Here is a 22,626-nt window from a genome sequence, read left to right as displayed (position 1 = left end):
CAACAACTCATAACCATTTTCTATCATTCAATCATCTGAAATTATTAAAAATAAATATTGCCTCGAAATACAATAAAATAAAGTGCAAAAATCTCTTGTTACTTAAAACCAATAGCAATCAACACACTGGACCTCATCTGTCCTGCTCAAATGTACATTGACTTTCCTTTCTGGGCTTTCTCTGGGTTAGTGTGAAAAAAAAGGAATTACTAATTAACAAATAATAACAATCAAAAGTCATTTTCTCTGCTAAATAGGAGACAATTTTATCAAAAGACTGTTGTCGACATCAAGATCTATTTTCCATGAAAAGCCGAAAACAAGAAACACTCCCAGGACAGAGTCGGCAAACAAAAACAACATAGTCAACATAGACAATAAAGCTTTAAAATTCCCGAGGGGAACAACAAAAAACAAGACCTTCTTTATGTGCATATTTAACTTTTAAACTTGAACGGAGTAAAAACTTCAAATGTGTAATTGCACAGGAAACATTACTGTATTATTACTGTATTTACATACATTTATATACAGTACTGTATTACTACAACTCTACATTACTTGTTTGAGGCTGACGCTGATACTTTTCCAGCTACCTCCGTGAACATGTACTCCAACTCCCACCTTGTTTGAAAGCCCCGGTTTTCAGTGTCCACCTTCCGTTTAGCCATTGTTAATGGGTATATGTGGGCTAATTTTTGCTGTTATGGTAATGACTGCTGCTGATCGACTGCTGAATAAATCAAACCGCCTCCCGCTTTGCTCCCGCTCGGCGCGTCCCCGTTGCATTGTGGGAAATGTAGTATTCATGCGTACTGCGGGCTGCTGGCTTGCAGCGGCCTGCGGGCCGGATCTAATAATATATTGATATCGTCATGCGGGCCAGGTAAAACCCTCTCGCGGGCCTAATGTGGCCCGCGGGCCTTGACTCTGACATATGTGCCCTACGGGGATGAATAAAGTATCTATCTATCTAAGAGTGTTTACATTTTTTTATGTTTTTCGCGGTTCTCAAGCACTCCCAAATTCAACCTATACCCCACAAATTCAATTCGAATCCATTACAAATATTTGTAGTTTCTTTTTGCACCATAAACATTTCTTACACCAAATTTTAAGCTTTTACAGCAAATGAATATCGGCTCCAAATATTTGTTATCGGCCTCGTCTCAATACTAATAATCAACATCGGCTCTGAAAAACCGCTAACGTTAGACTGCTAATTTTTTTTGTCTGCTGACAGGAATCTGAGTGCATGCGGCGGCCAGGAGGTGTGTGAAGACATGGTGAAACGCGACGTCATGACTCCCTTGACAGCATTGCTTAGAGAGGTGAGCGCTTTTCGCCGCAGGCCCGCATCGCATTATTTTATTCCCGCTCAGCAGCTGTCGAAGCGTCGGGCTGACAGCAGCAAACGGTGTCATCCACTTTGTTTGCTGGACTTTAAGCCTTACTTTCATTGTCACAATGTCATATTTGTTCACTATGCTTTTTTTTTTTAAGGTGAGGAAAATTTTAAGTTTATAATGTTCCTGGGCAACGGGAAATTCAAAGATGTATGTAATCTTTCTTTTTTCGAGTGGCCCTTTTCACTGGGTGAGTCAAGATGGCGCCCTTGTGTGTCTGGCCGTCTGTCTATACAACATTTTCTGTGTATTGTCCTATTTTTACTGCTTCTCATGTATAAAATGCTGACTACTTGTGTATGATTGCTTGTTCCTCTTAAAAAAATGGCGATTCTGTGGAGAAATTACTGATCCAAGACTTCAACGATCAGACAAAGCATGCGCTACCTGTTCTGGCATCCGTGCTCTGTCACTTGTGGCGCCTTCGTGGTCGGCAGCCGAGCAAAGACGAGGAAGGGGAGGTGAAGTGTTCTGCTGGCTAAAGTTCACTTGGCCTCGTCCTTCATGTACATTGCCCGCTTACCGCCATTTGGTCACTTCTGCAATCTCGCTGCATTTGACATCCGAGGCACCGTGGATTACTAGTACTGATGGCTGCTGCCAGCCATACCGGCCCACCTCTCTACTGCCAACCCGTGAGGATGCTCAAACGGGGCCGCGCTCTGGAGAATCTCCATTCAGTTAACCGGGCCTCCCAACCACTCATCACTTCCAGATCCGTGGTAAACAAAACTTATCCCAAACGACTTTTTGACTTCACATTGTTTGGATTTCCTCCTGTTGACTTAAACTAGGTAAGAATGTCCCATTCTCGTAGCTGCTTGCACCTGGCCTTTGGTTCTTCAGGTCTCTGCGATTGTTCAATAGCAATTTTAAATGTCGGCTTCTTCCCTCTGGTACATACCCCTCGTTTGAACTGAAACTCTTGCTAGTCCTGTTTTGTGTGCTATTTTCAATTGCCTTCCGTGATATAACAATACTTATATTTATGAGTTCACTGAACAAAGCTAACATTTTGCCCAAATATGAGAAGATCCTGATATGTGGGGATTGTAATGTCCACGTTTGCTGCCCATCTGACCAGTTCACCACCGACTTCAAAAGCTTCTTGGCAAATTTTTTTTTCATTCACTTAGTTGATAAACCAACACACTATGTTGGGCACACATTGGACCTGGTTTTTTCTTTTGGGCTCTCAGTGATCATAAAAAATATTTCTGAGACTGCAATCTCAGTTCATCTCCCCATTGTGTCTGTTGGTTTGCCCCAACCAGTCAGTAAACTTAATGCTTCTTCCTGTCAGCGGGGAGTTATCACTCCCTGCACTGTTGTCAAATTTACTGTAGGAAGGACCTGCCTCATGTTCCGGCTTACCCTGTTGTATTTGACCAATTTTAGCTTGGTTCCCTCTCTTCTCTCGATAATGTAGTGAAATATTTGAAACACTTCTTTTTCAGTGGTTATTGTTCCTGCCAAATTGTTGAAAGTTTTTTTAAACTATGAGGCCCGGTCTCCTCATTTGTATCAACTCTTGCCTTCGATTAGCATATTTCCCAGCTGCTTTCAAACATGCTGTGGCCAAGCCTCTTCTTAAAAGCCTAATCTTGACCCCTCAGTTTTATCTAATTTTAGACCTGCTTTTAACCGGACTTTTCTTTCTAAGGTTTTACAAAAAGTTTTTTTTTTTTTTACTCGATTACAGTCCTTCCCTGAGGAAAACTGTCCTTGAGAAAGTCAAATCTCGATTTAGATCTCGTCACACCACTGAGTCTGCGCTGTTAAAAGTGCACAATGACATTGCTCTGTCCCTGGATTCCAAGTGCCCTGTTGTTCTTGTGCTTCTTGACTGCACAGCAGCCTTTGACATTGTGGACTATGCAGTCGGCTTGTCATGTTTAAGTAATTATGTTGGCCTCCATGGCACTGTAATAAAAGGGTTACATCAAACTTATACAGTTGGACCTTCCCCGTCATGTCTGGTGACCTGTCCTCTTCCACAGCCCCTTACTCCTGTGGTGTCCTACAAGGATCTATTATTCGCCCTATACTCTTTTTGTTGTATATGTTACCACTTAGGTCAATTATTGCCAGGCACAATCTTTCTTTATACTGTTATGCAGACAACATACAAATGTATTTTCCAGTAGAGCCAGACAGTCACAATCAATGTTATTTTATTATTGTTTTGTTGATAGTAACCAGTGGTTGCCCCAAACTTTTCAAACAAAGACAAAACGGAATATATTATGTTTTGGAACCACGTAATGACCACCCACAGCACCATGTCTTCTAATTTGAATTCAACTGTAAGACACCTGGGTGTGACTTTTGACAGTCACCTCCGGTTTGACAAACATCAACAATGATGTCAGAACGAGCTTCTTTCAGCTGCGTCTTGGAGTCCAAGTTAGATTGTTTTTTAAGTTGTCCTGACCTTGAGAAAGTTATATATTTCTCAATAACTCAGTTTGATTAACGTAACTCACTTTATGTTGGCGCCTCCCAGTCTTCTCTCAGTCAGCTTCAACTTGTACAGTACACTGCGGCCAGTTTGTTAACCAACACCAGCATACGTACGCATATGTATCCTGTTCGTAACTCCCTTCATTGGCTCCCGTCGTTTTTAGAATTGATTTGAAACTTTTACCATTTGTTTTTAAAGCCCTTAACGGCCTCTCCCGTTGTATTTTTCTGAGAATTTAACTGTTTGCAATCCTGGTGGGGTTTTGAGGTCCAAGGATCGACTTTTGCTGGAAGTGCCCAGGTCAAAAAATAAACACTGGGGGTGACCACTTATTTTCTGTTGCCGCCCCAAGGCTCTGGAATCAGCTTCTTGTCTAGATGCGTCTCATTTTTGACCTGGGCCTCTTTAAATCATGCTAAAACCCCACTTCTTCAAGATGGCTTCTAATACCCAGTTGTTTGATGCCACTTGTTATTTTTTATTTTATTTGAATCTGTTTTATTTCATTTTACTGTTTTTATTTTTTGTTTGTTTTTTTACTTATCTACTACAAAGCACTATGGTACACAAAAAGAACTGTTGTGAAGGCCTGTATAATTAATGTACCTTTACAGTTTCAGGTATCCTTCGAAACTAGATTGCTCACTGAGATTGTTTGATTGTATTGAGTCTGTTTGATATCACTGGTAGCATCTGAATCACAACCTGCTCAAAGTGCATTCACCTGTACTTTGACCACAATCAACAAATGCTCTTTTTTGATTCAATATTTTGCACAGTGCTGCAACATGTACAAAATCTTGGCAGCCAGGCGGCACAGCAATCTTCCTCGACACTCAGGAACTAGTTACCCTTTCTGCAGGATATTGGCACAAATGTAACAGTTTTAGGAGTAGTTGGTCAAAACTGATCACGGTCGGTTGTTACCTGTATATTATTCTGACCTACTCTTTGGGCCATTTCTCTTCATATTGGTTCAATGGTTTCCATGGGAAATTTTGTTGTATGATGATCTTTCTAATAATGCCGATTCATTTTTTTCTTTTTTTGTACCCAGTACGTTCAATACTACTACCCTATATTCAGACATGGGGACTTGAGACTTAGTGACTTGGACTCGAGTCGACTCGAGTCGCTGTTTTTATGACTTGTGACTTGACTTGGACTTGGCAATCTAAGACTCGGGACTTGACTTGTGACTTGACTTGCCCAAGAAAAAAATACTTGGGACTTACTTGGGACTTGAAGGTGAAGACTTGAGACTTACTTGAGACTTGCACATGTGTGACTTGGTCCCATGTCTGCCTATATTCCTGACTACTAGTTGCTACTTATTAGCTACATTTTAAACACTGCGGCTTTAAATGCGGTATGGCTTATTCTCTTTTTGTGGCAGCACCAAGGAAAACGGCGAGCTTCTCGTTCTAACCGCACATGTGCTCAAAATACAAACACCACTGTGACATTTCCAAACATTAATGACGCCTCTCGAGAGTCCATGTTTTCACACACATCATTGATATACTGTAATACATAATAGGAGCAAAACAGAAGGTTTGATAGTACTTAATTAGTATTTAAAACATCTCATCTCATTAGCTACACCGCTTATCCTCAGTAGGGTCGCGGGGGTGCTGGAGCCCATCCCAGCAATCATCGGGCAGCGGGCAGGGGACATACTCAAGATATTAAATTTTTTTCTCCCACAAATTAAGACCTCAATATATGCATCCGAATTGAACAGCAGTGTGGGTTATTAATCAAAAACACTACACTTCTATTTTGGTATCATCAACGTTAATGTCAGCCTAGACAAACGTCCTTCAATCTTTAAGGAACGATAACAAGCGAATGCAATTTGGTTCATTACTGCGGTAACCACAAATGACAGCAAGACAAAAAGAAACGTTTGTGTTGTAATCTGGCACTATTCTCCACAATATGGTTGCCCTGGCGTTGTGGTCTAGTAATATCCCACTTCATGCAATGCAGCCCTCATTCATGATTTATTTCATTGCAATAGTAAATATGTGCTTGTCTTTGTATTTGGCATTTTGAATAGTCATATGATCCGAAAACACGACGTAATCACCTTGAACCATTCCTGAAAACGATGCACCCTAAAACGGCATCAGGTGTGCCGAGGGACGGTTCGTACTGACATAGTCGAGTGTTGTTCATGAATTTAGTGTGTAGCTTTTATTTAAAAGGGCTCTGTAGTCCGAAATTTACAGTATGTGTTTTCTTTGCAGTGCTGCGTGGGTTTCGACAGTGCAGCCATGTCCAAAGAGCCAAAGAACCCCGCCGAAAACGTAGCCAACGAGGCCGTGAACCTTCTGTGGAATCTCTGGTAAGCGGAGTTTAATTTGATGAGGATTTATTTTCCAAGAGGCAACAATGCAGCAGTGTAAGGGAACATAACTATTTGGACAGCTCCACAAATGGCTATGGCAGATTTTGTGGTGCAATGATTTTCCTTTGGATTTTTTAAACCAGTCATGTAGGTTCACTAAGCCGACATGATGAGTTGGCCATTACACTTCACAAATTTACCTTCTATTTTTTTATTACTGGTTTACCTAACCTATTTATGTTCTGTTTCTTGGGTGGGCGGCACGGCAGCTGAGTGGTTAGCGCGTCTGCGGCACAGTTCTGAGGTCATGAGTTCAAAACATGCTACTATTCTTTCTGTGCGGAGTTTGTATGTTCTCCCTATGCATGTGTAGGTTTCCTCCCCCATTCCAAAAACATGCATGTCAGGGTAATTGGCCAGTCCAAATTTTCCCTAGGTGTGAATGAGCGAGTGAGTTGTCTGTGTGCCCTGCGACTGGCTGGCAAGTAGTTGAGGGTGTCCAGAAGATGGCTGGGATAGGCTCCAGCACCCCCTACATCCCTACTGAGGATAAGCTGTGCAGATAATTGCTGTTTCTTGGGTCACCCTTGTCATGTTTTTTTTATTATGCATTCCTACAAGTGTTTTTTTCTCTCTGCTGTTTTCCAAACGTATAAAATTGACTCACTTTGTATTGTATGTATGTTTCAACGTTTGAAACCTCATTATTTATTATTACCGTGCATTTTTCAGAAAATACCTTTGGCTTCTGTTTTTTTTTTTTTTTTTTTTTATTAACCCAGAAACGTTCACTATAGATCAGTTCCGACAGCACTTGTTAAAAACCATGGAAACATAATGAAACAAAGGTGCTTAGACCATTTTTTTTTCATGCTGGTGAACATTTTTAAAAAATGCTTAACAGCGTATAAATATGTCACGCTCTAAAGAATTTTGTATTGCATATAACATTTTTTTCTACTTTGTTTCATTTTTTTAGTGAGAGCAGCAATCAGGCACTGTCCCTATTCAACAAATCAGGACTTTTGGATGTGGTGGTCCAATGTCTGGAAACACACCCTCACAATTTGGAGCTGGCCACTTCTGCTGGTGACTTTTCTTTGACATTGACTTTTAATTCAAATGTTTGGTAGCTTAGCTAACATTTTTTCCTGCCATTAAACAGCACACTGTTTGCACACTGTGTCTGAGGATAACCCTGAGCTGCTGTGCAGCATCAATGGCGACGTGCACGGAGCGCTGGAGGGCGTACTACTTTCAACCCAGCCTGGCATGGAGCACATACTCCTCAGGACGTTGGCTGCAGGTACTTCTTTATGACTTGGTTTATAGAAATAAAATTTAGAGGTATGACAATAAAAATCTGTTTAATCTCTGGACCTGCCATCATCTCAATTCGTATGACGGGAAGCTTGTGTTATTTGTCAACTGGGCTTTCTGCACGATTTTATTATATATATTTAATATTTGAGTATTGTCTGGTGATGTCCTTGCAACATCAATTGCAGCCTGGTCATCCTTAAGGGGGATTACCACATGTGCGACCCCTTTTCAGGATTTCTTAATTTTCCTCTGGCTGTTTTTTCTTTGCCAGCATTTAGGTTTCAGATGAAGGGATGGTCTGTGCATCACTTTGAGACTTTTTGTGATCAAGGGCAATACAAATAATTGTGACCAGACTTGACTTTAACTTTTATACTGGACAGTGAAACTGTATTGTCTGAAGACAAATGCACAACAATCAGTCGTTTTTGTGACTAGTGACTTGATTAATGTACCCACAAAATATGTTCTATCCTCACTAATTGATTCAATCCGTCAAAAGTGTTGGCAAAAGGATATATATGCGTTCTCAGACAGTTGGTCCCAATCTTAAAATATTTTTCATCTATGTTAGGTTCGTCCCAACTTGGGAGAGACATATGTCCCACTGACACTCCAATTTATGAAGAAACTGAATGAGTTGTGAATGTTATTTTGACACAGGTATTCTGTGGAACATGAAGGGAAGCCTTCCTGGCGCTCGCCAGGCTCAGACCCTCGCTGCCGTCCTGGGCACTTTTTCCCAATCTTTGGATTTGGATGCTGGTGTGCTCATCATTGAGCTTCACAAGGCAGTGGAGGCACGCCTCCAAGATGCAAACGGGGCATCGGGTATGGCTTTGCATGCTTCTGCGGAGCCCTCTATGGAGGAGATGGAAGAGGAAGGAGCTGCAAAACATGTGAAAAATGGAGATTCTGGAGATGACTTTTCAGATCTGTTGCCTGTAAGTTGATTCTTTGGTTTTGTTTTAAAAAATTGGAACTTATTTACTCTCTGCTGCCATCTCCTGGCTTAAAGTCATGATCTCAGCCTTAAGGTGATTTCCCACTACACCAGGGGTCGGGAACCTATGGCTCGCGAGCCATATATGGCTCTTTCTATGAATATCTATGGCTCAGAGACAAATTTGATTGCATGAAAAATTTCTCCATCTTGTCCGACGTTACTTCGCAGTATATATAGGGCACGTTTTTCACTACAATTTACAGTCAAGGTGTCACACAAAAAAGGGGGGAAAAAACTCGTTTTGGCTGTACAACGCTAAAGACTCCTTTATATAAAAGTTCACTATATAATCTGTGTTCAGTGTTCAGATACCTTATGATGAATCCACAGAACACACTGTAAATACGCCAAAACACCGGAAGAGAACTTAGTCTTTTGATTGGGTGAGTGGGAGGGATGGGTGGAGCCATGCAAAAAGCGCAAGCACTCCCTCCCATCTCTCGCCCTACGCCATCTGCGCCAAAAGTGAGCTCATCAGGCTCCCGATTTGCAGAATGTTGTGACGTTTTTACACAATAACTGCTTGCATCTGGTTTTGAAACCAATATGTATGAAAAAAAAGGGTCAAAAGGAGTTTAACCGATCTTGAGTAATTGCAAGAAAGAGACAAGTTTAAAGTGGTATGTTTGTTGATTTTGGGACAGGGGCTCTGGCATTATTCTCTTCATATTTTTTATCAAATCATCAAAAATAAATGTGCTGAAGACTAAGCTTTTGTCTGGGGTGCGGGTTTAGCAATTTTGTAAATTTGTCTCATAATATATGGTGTGGCTCTTTCCCAAAATAAAATTAATATTTTTTGCTTTTATGGCTCTTTGAGTCAAAAAGGTTCCCGACCCCTGCACTACACGGTTCCAGCCTGCCTCGTCTCGCCTTATTTGGGTTTCCATTGAGAAAAAGTACTTGGCACGTCTGTTTTTCGTACCACGTCTGTCGAGGTTGCAAAACACGGCCAAGGGGAATAGAACGTCCCCAACGACGTAAATCACTTCCGACCTCTGATTTGTCAGAAAGGTTCTTCCCCGAGACCTGATCCAAAACTAATTGCTGCCATTGTGTTTCCACATATTACCTTTACAAAAAGCAATTTTTTCCGAGTTATGGCTACCCGAAACTCTACAGTTGGCGAGTTGCAGTCGATAAACAAATCCAGCGCGGGGTCAACGGAACAAGATTGAAGTTGCATTTCAAACTAACAGGTCAACATGACAACTGAAATATCTTGAATTTGCACAAAGTTATGGAAATTGAGTCAAGTGTATACGTACGAAATAAAGTTAAAATACTTAATACTTAAAATACAACATTATAGAACCATAAGAATAGTTAAAACATCTAAACAGTTTTCCTCTTGCTTAGAAAATAGGTTAATAGTCAATACAACATCCTAACAAACATGCATTCATAACCACTTACAGTGGAACCTCTGTTCTCAACCATAATCCGTTCCAGAACCCTGTTCGAAAACCGATTTGGACGATCCCAAAAAATCGTTTTTCCCATTAAAAGTAAAGTAAAATAATTTTAATCCGTTCCAACACCCCGAACGCTTACCATGCACGTAGACTCGCTAACACAAGGTGGTGTATCCCTGGACACAAAGAAAAATATTTCAATCTGCCGCAGCGATGTCGAACTTTTGGACTGGCGTGTGACGTCATCCACTCCGCTACAAGCACCCCTAGGGCATCATGTTAATCTGTTAATAAACAACGGGGTAGACTGCTGGAAGTGTGAATTTCCCTACGGGGATGAATAAAGTTTCTATCTATCTATCATGAAGCTAACCCAGGCTAATCGTACGTTCGCGTTAGTACGAAAGATTACGCTAACATGAACGTGTAAAAATTAAAAAAAACTAGGTCGTTTACACGTCATTTAGCACCCGGGTCTCCACAACAAGTGGTGAGCGGTTAAAGGATAAAGAAAAGACTTATGAATAGGATTTCTTACCTTCGTGGTGCTCAGCAGAAGCCATGCTGTATGTATTGCAAGATTGGAAACTCGCACACCTTCTTCATATTTTGCTATTATTTCTTTCTTAAATGCAATAGTTGTACGCACTACTTTTCTTTTTTCACCTGTAGCAACTTTGCTGCTTGCACCGAACTTCTTCCGAGGCATAATTAGGGGTTAAAACACTCCGTTCACCGATATTCAAAACGAAAGCAAGAAGAAGTGTGCGCTCACGTGACAACAGTTCTTCACGAGAGGTGGGGGCAATCTACACCCGTACGCCGCTCAGCATCGCCCTTAGCGTACCGGCTTTCGAACCCCCGATTTTTTTTGAACGAAAACGAAATTTTTCGTCGAGAACCGATTAGTTCGAACTGAGAGGCGTTCGAAAACCGAGGTTCCACTGTATTACTATTGTAATTTGATTTTATGGCCCCAGAGACACATCAGTAATTACATTACACCCCTGAAAAAATTGTTTCCCCTCTTATTTTATGTTTTTTTTATCATCTTAAATTGTGTATGCCTTCCTTATATGTGACACCTAAAATGATCATAGTCACAAGTTTGTATGGAAAATAAGCGAATTTGATGTGGTGTAGGTCATGAATTTGAACACAGGAGAGAGTATGTAGCAGGTGCATGGTGATGACGCCAAGGCACAGTACCATGCGGTGCGACAGCAATAGAAAAGAAGACTTCAAAAAGTACTTAGTACCCGAGACAGGGCAGGGAGAGCTGGAACAGTGTAGTGGAAAAAGACTTTATTCAGCTTGTTCACTGTGTGCGCAAGTATGTGCATTTGTTAGACGCGCTCAAATATAATTTTCACTTTCAAATAAACTTTTGCTTTTCTAATCATCTCGGGGGTTTGGGTTGGCGTTTGGAAAGTACTTGAAACGGGCCTTTTCTTACTTCCACCATTTTCATGCTACACTAAGATCCTAAGGTCACTCTCCACCTCCTGCTCCCCCCTATTTCCTCCTACCAAATGCGTTGCAACCCCTTCAACACCAGCCATTCTGGGCCCTGAACAGCTTTGCTTGAAGTAGGATGAAAGCATATAGGCTCTTTGAACACAGTCGGGCATTGTTAACAGAGTTAAAAGAAAAATAATCCTCTTTTAACACTTCAAATGACACACGCACCATTAAGAATTTCAGTCTTTGACTTCCTTATTAGACCTTGGTAACATACTTACTGTATTGATTAACTTGTTCTCACATGTATAGGCATTGTCCGGGGTGAACTCTAGCCGTGTGCCATGACCTTGGCTAGGTTAAAGTGTCCCCTTCAGCCAACTCTGAAATGATGAAATTCAAGTGGATGATTGCAGCCAAACCGAACATCCATATGCATTTTGCTTTCCAGGCTTTGATTTTACCAACAACATGCACACATACACGCAAGCACGCACACAATGTTGTGATTTAACAGGCTGAACAAGTTTGTCCATTGTGTTGTCTCATGAGGCGACTTGTTTGCATCCAGAGGGAGATGGAGGAACTGAGAGAGGCGGTGGCCTTGCTGACGGCCCAGCAGACGTCCCTTGAGATCCTTGTCAACATGTGCTGCTCCGACGGTGAGGCTTACAGTGACATGATTTTCTCTGACACAACCACCATGTTTTTTTTTTTATCTGATTATTTTCTTTGTCAATGATGAAATAACGACACATTTTTGGAAAGACTTGTGACGTGTGTCTATGCAGATACCTCCGATGATGAATGGGAGGAGTCGTCGAGCAGTGACGAAAGTGAAGCGGTGGCTGATGGGTTGCCTTGCAGCCTTATGTCCCCTCTGTGTTTGTCGGCAGAGGTGCACAGTGCCCTCATCAGTCACAACATCCCAGAAAAGGTACACTTTGGAAAGATCAAATACACATGTGTGAATATGTGCCTGTATTTGCCTGCAATCTGCTACAGGTTATGGCCAGCGTTGTTACTGAAAAATGGAACTTTGACGCATATAGCTGTTATCTGCAGTGCTTTAAGTATCCATTTAACATTTGGTTACTCTATGTTTAAAATTGAAACTATTCACATGTTTTTTTGTTTTACCCGAGTCTTTCAAGAAAAGGAATTGCAAAATTACACTATACAGTGGTACGTCTTTATCCGAGCCCCTCTAAACCCGAGAATTCTGGTACGTTGTTTTTTTTTTTTTTAACAAAAAATGTTGCGAAGAAACATACGTAAGGAAAATATAGTTCACGAGCAGTCCCAGAGACTACCACTAGAGACAACTCATGACTGCATTCTGCCATCATGAGCTCATCCAGTTTGTGCACGCAAACTACTACAGACGCTGCCCTACTTACGAACGAGGTTCCGAATGATGGTTAGTAAGTTGAATTTGTTCGTATGTTGCTTCAGTGCTATATTTTGTATGGAATGAATGTTTATGGTTTATATAAGTATGTTTAAGGCTTGTTTAAGTATCCTGTATTGTTTTGTACAAAAAATAAACATTTGATAAAATAATATGCTCTATAAGGATTAATAAAGTTAAGTTTAACTTACTTTTAGAAGAGGAGTTTCAAGACTTAGGCGACTTCCTCCTACATGGTAGAAGTGAGCGAAAAAAAGTGATCAAAAAATGTTCTCAACTGCATCAAGCTTCGATATTCCACCTTCATTTCAAAAGAAACGACTCACCTCTTGTTTACACTTTACACCAACCATATTGAATGGATGCACGAGATATTAAACAATAAAAATGTTAAAGTTCTTAGCGTGCTGGACACACAGTATAGAATGTTTACACACGAACTAGGAAGAGGAAGTCAGATTTATTTTTCAGGGCGGATGCTGGGTGAGCTCTCACAACGCCACATGCTGGCAGCATGGGAAAAAAGCACTAGAGTACTGTCCTGTACTGGGAAAAAGGTGCACACAATACAAAATCTAACTTGCAGCATAGTCCAAGTATTTTTCGATATCCCGAAAAAAATGTTGGTATCTACCGTTTTTCGTAACTCGAATAGTCGTAATTAGGGGAGCGTCTGTACAGGCAAAAAAAAAAAGAAATTGTGCTCATAATTTTTTTTGTGTGTACGTTTAGTAACTTTAATTTTCGGGGTTTATATGGGTGGTGCTTGAAATTCTTGAAAATGCTTGAACTTCAATGTTGTGTTTTCAAGAACTGAAAAGTGTTTAAATTTTGGCTGGATACTTTGCATATGTTTAACATTTTCCAATGTTTCAATGGTAAATGGTAATGGGATAAACTTCCTGCGACTGAAAAAAAATATATTTTTTTAAACTGAATCATCCCTAAGCATTTTTACAGTGGCAGGGCAAACAGAGACAGACAACTCACTCGATCATTCACACTTAGGGACAATTTGCACTGGTCAAATAACCAGAAATGCATGTTTTTTTGGAATGTGGGAGGAAACCGGTGTGCTCGGAGGAAACCCATGCAAGCATGGGTAAAACATGCTAACTCCTCACAGGAGGTTCGATCTCATGACCTCAGAACTGTGCCGCACACGTGCTAACACTGCCCCGCCGTGCTTCGGTCCTAAATCAATTTAAGAGAAAATACACGTGTTAAAAATTGCTTTAAGAGAAGAAAATAACGACTCATGATTTAATCATTTATCTGCAAATGTGTTCTTATTTATTAATTGTGGTATATTTGTTGTTTTAATTCTAGGTTCTCAAAAATACGCAATTCCCCAAGCAGGAAGCCATGGACATCTGCCGCAACACTCCCTACTGGAAAAGCCTCTTAAAGAGGTATGTTCAAGGAATCTTTTCAAGCAAGCGTTTCTATTTCTGTGACGCTGGCGATTTTTGCGCAGAATGCAGCGTGTCCAGTCTCGCGCCCTGACTTGTCTTCACAGCATCCTGTCCAGCATGGACGCAGAGTCTTTGGGTGGGGCAGAAGCCCTGCAGAACGCAGCTCAGCACTTGTCTACACTGGTTTTTGGAGTGCCAGGTACTGGTCCTTAAAACAGGGTTTGTACAAATGCCCTAAATCCTTGAAATCGATGAAGTTTTAATGGGTTTTCAAGGGTTGGAAAGTTCTTGAACTATGGGTAAGGTGCTTGTAAATGCTTGAACTTGTTGCCATGTTTCACAGTAAGTTTGCTTTAAAATTACACCAACACTTCTCTCTGGTGGCTTCTATTTACCTTAGCATTTATTCAACCCTCCTGAATAACTGCATGTGCAATTGTTTGTATGGATTTGTCATATGAAGTGTCACCCAAGAGGACAGGTGCATGGTAGACCTAAACAGGGCACTGTGAAATTTGTAGTAGTGTGAGGATTGTGTTGTTATGGGCCATGCAAAAAAATAGCTAAGTTTTTCCAGTGGTAAATTTTAATGGGAACAACTTCCAGTAACTGTTAAGGTAATACCACAGCATCTCAATTGGATTTAAATCCGAACATTGACTTGGCCACTCCAGAACAGTCATTTATTTATTTGTTTATTGAGTCATTTAGAGGTACACTTGCTGCTGTGTTTCTTTTGGCTGTCCTGCCATATAATCCAAGAGCGCTTACGCTTGAGGTCACTAATTGATGACCAAACAATCTCCTTAAGGATCTTCTGGTAAACACCAGAATTCCTTATTCCGTTAACGATAGCAAGTTGTCCTGGTTCTGAGGCATTAAAGCAGCCCCAGACCATCTCACTGCCACCACCATTCTTTACTGTTGGCATTATGTTCCTTTTGCCAAATGTTGTGCCAATCTTATGCCAGATGTAACAGGCTGCACACCTTCCAAATGTTTGACTCATCTGTCCAAAAGTATTGAGGATAATCAAGATGCTTTGAGATGAGTCTTTGTGTGCTTCAGTGACATTAGTGGTTTTCACCTTGGAACTCTCCCATTAATGCCGTTTTCGGCCAATGTCTTTCTTATGGTGAAATCCACAAACAGGCTCAAGTCACAGCAGTAGAAAAGTAAATAAAAATATGATGTGACTTTAGTGAAGTAAATTCTGTAGTCTACTGCAAAGTCCATCACAAAAGTACTCAAAGATTGTCAACAGTTTGAAATCAAACGGTTTTAAAAACTGCTGTTTGCCATTCTTAACATTTTAACAAATGGTATTTGGTTTTCGGACTGCATGCATTTAATTTATCATACATTTGTCAGGCACACTCTGGTATAACATTCAAGGTCTCTTAAAGCAAATCTTTTGCGTATAAAATGTAGAATACACGCCGCTCTGAGACTGGGAGGTCGCTGGTTCAAGCCTCGGCCGAGTCATACCTAAGACTTACAACATTGGTACTCATTGCCTCCCTCTTTGGCGCTCAGCATTAAGGGTTGGAATTGGGGGGTTTGGTTACCTAATGACTAAAATGGCTGCGCCCTGTTTGGCTGCGGCTGTGTCGGCTCGCTACAGTTTAACTGTACGGGTCAGTTGTATCGACATTTCGTTCTGTGTGCATTGTTACAAAGAATGACGATAAAAGTAAATTCTATTCTATTTCTATTCTATTCCATCAAAACCCTAAAGGCTTGAATGTTACTTCAATCTGACCGAGGCGAGTCAGACTCGGTTTTCTTCAAATTTCCGACTGTTCTCTTAAAGTGTTCCTGCATCACCCATCTACGATCATGATACGCAAGGTCTGCAAGGTTTTTGCGCAGTATCCAGGCGAAAATGTGGTAATTTCTGTATTTTTTTGCGCCTGAGCCACTCTCAGCCGAGATTATTTTTACCTAGAGATGCCTCATTTCGTTAGACAAAAAGTTGTCTGGCGACAATATAATTAATTCTTTTATAAGACATGGCTCATCTTTGTGTCAAGATTGACTCTGTAATCTATAATTACATTATTTCACTAATATTTCTGTCTTTTTACCATTCCTAGAGATTCCAAAAGATGAGGAGTTCCTGGAGGCAGTCATCAGTGCAATGCGGTCACTTTTGCAGATGGCCGCCTCAAAAAACGTCCCTCTGGTAATAAAACTTTTATTAGAGGAGGGACATATTGAGCTATTTATTTCAGTGTCATTTCAAAAGCTTTGTTTTGTGTTTTAAAGTCTATAAGCCCACAGCAGCTTATGAGCCTCAGTGATGCTGCAGCTCATTGCGATGTGGTCTGCGTCAGAGTCAATGCTGTCGCCATCTTGGGCATCACCGGCAGTACCCTCGCCAAAGAGAAAGACTCTGCTCAAACCCTTCAGGTCTCTTACACTACCCATTTAACTTCATTTTTTTCCGTTGCTAATTGAGTAAAAGAAGTAGAGAGGTACCGCTTCATACAAGCTCAATTTAGTCCATTATTGTGCTCCTAGCTCGAATTGCTCGTGTAATGAGCCAATTTTTCTGATATTAAATAATTAAAAACTAATAGACCGGTCCCGACCTCCCAAATGCATTAAACAGGGTTCCCGCGGATCCTTGAAAAGTCTTAAAAGGCACTGAATTCATTAATCGAAAAATATTTTATAGGCATTAAAATGTTTTGAATCCAATTTTTGAAAGTCCAAAAGATGTGAACACATTAATAAGGTTTATATTTGTTTGAATTAAAAAGATTTAGTTGCATTAATCAATTGTCTTTTTTAATAATTTGTCGATTTACTTTGGTGGAAACAAGGGGGTGACCACAATTACGGAGGTATCAAAACGGTGATGGGGTTTCAGTCAGGCTTTTCAGAGCAGATTAATGTCTGTGGTCTACCGTTATTACACATAGCAACTTGGGATAGAGACGTTTACTTTGGACCATAAAACACTGTCAATTTAATGAGAAGTGGCTGTCCGACCGACGTTTTTCGCCATGGCTAAAAGCTGTATCATGTAATGTGCACGAGGAACATTCTATTGTGTTCAAGAAATATTGATCTTTTTTGTTTTGTTTGTGTCAATTGTGGGTTTTTTGCCAACTTGGTCTTAAATGTGATTTCAAAAGGCATTTAAAAAAGTCTTAAAAGGTCTTGAACTTAATTTGCCTTATGCTGTAGGTACCCTGTAATAGTTACCCCTAGATAGCTTAAACACATTTTCCCGATCATTAAAACACATTCAAATAGTAATTAAACATAAAAATACAGTAATGAGACAAATACGATTATATATTTGAAATAAAATGCAAGCGGATGCTTTCTAACGTAATGGAGGTGCCATAGTGGGTGGGATTGTAGGAAGAGTGACGTAAGAGAGACTAAAAGCTTCATGATACGTAAGCACTTACTGTAAAATTGAAGTTGCTGTAACTTTAAATAAACGTACACGCAAATGTTTTTTAAAAATTTATGTCAATGAAGCGAGGTGCAGCTTTGTTATCTTCACTCGCTGCTTCTCCTCGCTCTACTGGGGGGGGGGGGTATTTTTTAAGGGTTATTGTTCTATCTTCTTTATTCATTATCCATTATCCATTATCGGTCAGTTCATAATACGCTACAAAGCCTAGGAGCCAGGACTCTTACTCTCAGCCAAAAGGCCAAGCTAAGGTCCTGGCCTTAAAGCCTTGCTGCAATCATTGCGAATGCACCGTTCCCGGAAGTACTGCAATACCGGGCCGAAGCGTGGAGTGGACAGAGCAAGCTCTTATTCCATCTCAAAGAGACCGCAAAGTGCCGTCAAGGTCCTGACCGTCACATGCCGACAGTGATATCCTCAATTAATTCAGATTTACTGTACTAAAATTTTTTGGTTTGAACAAATTTATTGACACTAATAACAGAAAACAATCATGACAATCTCAACAGCAATTAAGCACATTCACAATATTATATTCCAATATGACGTTTTTAACAGCAAACACAAAGTGAGGTTTGAACAATCCTAAATACCTGTCTTCTTTTTGAAATTCTCAAAACAGCAATGGCTGGCCTTGAAATCCATCCAACTTGTACCTACGATGAATCCTCCTTTGTTGATGGTGCCTCAAGTTTTCTGCCCTATTACATGAACAGTGATTTCTGCTCTCCGTATCGCTATTACCTGCTAGCTCCTTGTCACGTATCCACAATAACAAAAGCCTCTTGCTCATCATGAATAGTGGTTTACAGTTTTGAAAGAACAGCCAGGCCCCTGGTTCGGGTTTATAACCTCGATGACCTCTTTCTGTTTCAATAACCTGCAAATAGGAATATAGATGTTGACCAGGAACTTCTTAGCTAGGTCACTCACATGAACAACACGCTTATGATTGTCTTTTATCTCCTGCTTTCTTTCAATTGACATAATTATCCTTTGTTTCGTATAGTAAGAACAGAAGGCAAATTGTCCAGTTGACAGCGTCCTGTCTCAAATTCTTGACCGACGCAGCAGGTTATAGATGATTGCGTTCATCAGCTCTAGGTCCTTTGAGAATTTTTGTAATAAAGGGCTATACAAAAAAATATCACACACATACACACAGGTGCCGGTACGATGACTTAGTTTGTATGTAATGTGTGAGGGCTCGCCATTCTCCCTCAAGGACAAGAAAACAAGTTCAACATCACTCATCAAAGATATATCGTTTAAGAATATAAATATATAAGAAAACACTTCCACTGAGGTTGAAGATTATATCCCAGATGGTAGAGCATTCCAGATCCCAGGAGGCCAAATAGAGAACGCTCTCGAACCTGCAGATTTCTTCTTGGCTCCTGGAACCACTAGTAGACCCACATTTTCCGAGCAGAGGCGTAATTAAATCAGAAAGATTAGAAGGACAAGTCCATAAAAATGTTTGTCAGCAACAAAACATTAAATCACATCTTAACCTGACTGGGATTCAGTGTAGGTGATATTATTTGCAAGGACAATATTAGTTTCCGTTAGCGGTAAGATCGGACCAACAAAATCCAGCCCGACGTGGCCTGCAAGTATAAAAGCTCGAACCAGCCTGGGATTGACTGATTAACTTGATATTACTGAGATAAAAAGATGTCAATTATTATTATTATTATTGTCCATTATCTGCACTGCTTATCCTCAGTAGGGTCGCAGGGGTGCTGAAACCCATCCAAGCTATCTTCGGGCAGTGGGCAGGGGACACCCTGAACTGGTTGCCAGCCAGTCGCAGGGCACACAGAGACAGACGACTCACTCGCTCATCCACACCTAGGGACAATTTGGACCGGCCAATTAAAATGTCAATTAATTGTTTGCTTTTTTATCCTTTAAAAAAACTGAAAATGTAGGTGTGATATTTGACCCTAATCTTTCGGTTATCTGTGAAGAACATTACCAGAATAGCCTTTTTTTCCATCTTTGCAACATTTCCAAAATTTGCCTGATGTTGTCTCAATCTGATGCTGATATTTTAATTCATGTGTTTGTTACCTCTTGTCTCATTTGCGGTGATGTTCTAATGGTCACAAACCAGTAATACAATACTTAGCCTGGAGAGGGATGGGTGCCATCAGGCTGTATTTGCTCAAGACACACCACAAGAAATGGTGCCCATAAGAACCTAATGATTAAGGGTTCCAACAAACCAACGAATACAATAGCAACAACATGATCGTTTATTTTAAACATGCATATCAAACTAGTAGCCTTTAGCGCTAATCCGAAACAAAAAGTAGCTATTAGCTTCAAAAAGGTTGGAGACCCCAGAGTTAGATTAATATATTTTGATATAAAGTAGGTCCTTTACAAATAATATTAAGATTTTTTTTTTCATTAAAAATAAGGTAATGTATTTTTTTTTTCACCACAGATAATTGGGAGCGGCTTGCTGCAAGTAGCAACCAATGATACTGACTTGGTAGTCAATGGTGAGGCCCTCGATGCCCTTTTTGACGTGTTTGCTGATGGCAAGGAAGCGGAGGCAGCAGCCAGGAGCATTCAGTTACTTCCTGCTTTGAAGACACTTCAGCCTGTATTTAGGGCCAAGGTTTCTTGTTTTTCATTGCTTATGGAATTCAGACACCTTGGGGTTTGAGATCCTTTTTGGGTACATATGCGTCTTTCTTTTTGTCATTAGATGCGCAAGGCAGGAAGAGACAAGTACAGCATGCAACAGCTGTGCGTGCTCAACAACGTCAGAGTGAACCTGAAGAGATTTATCGACTACCTTGAGACCCTGGCTAAGAAGTAACCAGGATATGGTTATGAAAACCATCCAGTTATTTATTTGATTCTTATGTGTTTTGGTTTTTCGTTTGCGCTGCAGATTTAGGACTAGAAAAATGAGCTATATCTTTTTTTAATTGAACCGTTTTCAAAAGCGAGAATACCGTACCGCAAAATATTTCTTATCCTTATACACAAAACAGTGTCATATACTGTATAAAACACTTGGACCAATATTTCAAGTGCCTTACAGCAGGGAGCATTTTAATGAATTTCTTCTAAACTTATTGTCCGCCTCTTGTTTTCTTCATATTAGATATCCAATAAATGAACATACATTATTAAAGAGTCACATAAAAGACCCCCCCCAAAAAGTTGTATTTTTATCAAGAAACAGTTGTATGGTTCGATCGTTGAGTTCAAAGAGGATAATATAGAAATAATAAAAAAAAAAATCTATTACCTTCAGAGTATTAAACCCATTACTCTGGAAAATACACGCTTGTTCTCTTTGAAAAGAGATCGCCTTTTCAGGAAGATGGCTCTGATTGATTTTACCAGAGAATAGTGCTTTGATATGTGTGAAAAGAAGTCATTGATGGTGATTTTTTTTCCCCATGCCATTTAATCTTGATGCAGCGGTATATGTTTTTTTATTTCTCATGTTACCTTATTCTACATGAGATGGATTTAGTATCCAACAACGGAGCTTTTCATTATGGATATGAGTGGTGACATTATATAATGAAAATTAATTTCAATTGCTGGCAAAAAGTAAAAATTATTTTTGTCTTGTAATAAAGAAAAAAATTGAAATGTTATATATGGGTATATAACGCAAAGTAATGTTTTGTTGAATTCAACCGTGATGCTAGATGCTATCAACAAAATAATAACTAAACACATATTTTTACATTACACTATACATGAAAACTGATGGCTTGGTGCAATCTATGTTTCTCAGGGGCTGCATGACTGAAGTGAGACCAGGGACCAGAAAAGTTTTTAAATATTTGTATTACCCAAAAAGTCCTTGAGAGCCCACTGTCTAACCATATGGTACCAGTGATTTCTTACGTACTTTTTCACACAGTACATGTGTTTCCGTTGTCCGGTGGGTTGCACATTTGCCTGAAACACCAAAGGTCCGTGGTTCAAGACCGGGTGGAAACAAATGTTCTCTTGGAGAGGAGTGGGTCCCACCTGGCTGTACCTGCCCAAGACACACCACAGGAATCGTTGCACTTACAACCCTTGCTGATAAGGGATCCTGTCAACCAACATGATTGATAAAGACTGTAAAGGTTCAAAAAAATAAAGGTCAGCAGCCTGGTCATCCTGAAAGAATGGTTACCTCATGTGCAGTCCCCTCTCAAGCTTTCTTCATGCTGGTTTGGAGTTTTTCCCCTGCCCTCATGTAGGTTTTAGATCAGGGGATGTTGTAATAGTTGTCTGTAATAGTCTGTGGAGCTCTTTGAGACTTCTTTTGATTAAGGGCTATACAAATACACATGACTAGACTTGACATTATAAAAGTTATCAAGCAAGCACAAGACATCCTTTCAATGTTACATTTTGGGCTGAATCGGATGTAGTCCATTTTAGGCTTGGAAAAACATGTTTCTGTTATGGTAACACCCATTTTTCCCCTTCAAAAATTAGTCTCCAAAACTCATTTAATGATGTCTTTCTAAGGCATTTAAACTGACATTTTCAACTCTTCGTTTTCAACCTAATAAAGACGTATTTCTGACCCAACACTGGTGGTTTTTTTTAAAGAATTTTAAGTATTGTCAACCAGTAGAAATTGATGCCTATAAGACACATGATACCAATTGTGAAATAAACGTTTTAAAGCTGGAGCATCTTGTTTCTGATTAGCATGAAGCACTAACCCTCTGATATGCATTTCTAAAATAAATAATAGTATGTTGTTAGTATGTTATTATCATCCGGTTTCGTACAGGTGCATAAAATCCATGAAAATGTTTGGGTTTTGTGTTCAAGGCATGAAGGCTTGAATTTTGGGTGCAGTGCTTGTAAATGCTTGAAATTATTGCCATGTTCACCATAAGTTTTCGTAAAAATGATGCAGATATTGCTCTGTGGTGGCTTTGATGTGCAATGG

General features: G+C 40.1%; 1 protein-coding gene and 1 long non-coding RNA gene across 3 annotated transcripts in view; one reads left to right on the top strand and one right to left on the bottom strand.

Annotated features, from left to right (window-relative positions):
• Positions 1-22,256, top strand: part of heatr3 (HEAT repeat containing 3) — a 27,826-nt gene extending 5,570 nt beyond the window's left edge. Inside the window, exons 3-16 of one of the 2 annotated variants that reach the window (XM_088333939.1) lie at positions 1,244-1,331; positions 6,123-6,220; positions 7,203-7,312; positions 7,389-7,529; positions 8,210-8,490; positions 12,000-12,090; positions 12,220-12,365; positions 14,169-14,251; positions 14,317-14,453; positions 16,351-16,439; positions 16,523-16,666; positions 20,143-20,319; positions 20,410-20,519; positions 21,463-22,256. In XM_088333939.1, the coding sequence (XP_088190065.1) occupies positions 1,244-1,331; positions 6,123-6,220; positions 7,203-7,312; positions 7,389-7,529; positions 8,210-8,490; positions 12,000-12,090; positions 12,220-12,365; positions 14,169-14,251; positions 14,317-14,453; positions 16,351-16,439; positions 16,523-16,666; positions 20,143-20,319; positions 20,410-20,519; positions 21,463-21,535 (1,768 nt within the window). In that variant the 3' untranslated portion in view covers positions 21,536-22,256. Of the gene's footprint in view, positions 1-1,243; positions 1,332-6,122; positions 6,221-7,202; positions 7,313-7,388; positions 7,530-8,209; positions 8,491-11,999; positions 12,091-12,219; positions 12,366-14,168; positions 14,252-14,316; positions 14,454-16,350; positions 16,440-16,522; positions 16,667-20,142; positions 20,320-20,409 lie in introns of both variants that reach the window. The other variant, XM_088333940.1, reaches the window with a different exon arrangement.
• Positions 18,134-22,626, bottom strand: LOC148367122 (uncharacterized). Its single transcript, XR_015850272.1, has 2 exons — positions 21,580-22,626; positions 18,134-18,567 (listed from the first exon to the last, which is right to left on the bottom strand). It is a non-coding gene; the product is annotated as an uncharacterized LOC148367122 (long non-coding RNA).

This window comes from Urocampus carinirostris, chromosome 4 (assembly GCF_059441175.1).
Source record: "Urocampus carinirostris isolate Australia breed hairy pipefish chromosome 4, RoL_Ucar_1.0, whole genome shotgun sequence".
Lineage (NCBI taxonomy): Eukaryota > Metazoa > Chordata > Actinopteri > Syngnathiformes > Syngnathidae > Urocampus > Urocampus carinirostris.
The sequence above is the reverse complement of the archived record's forward strand: the minus strand, read 5'-3'. Positions and strand labels throughout refer to the sequence as shown.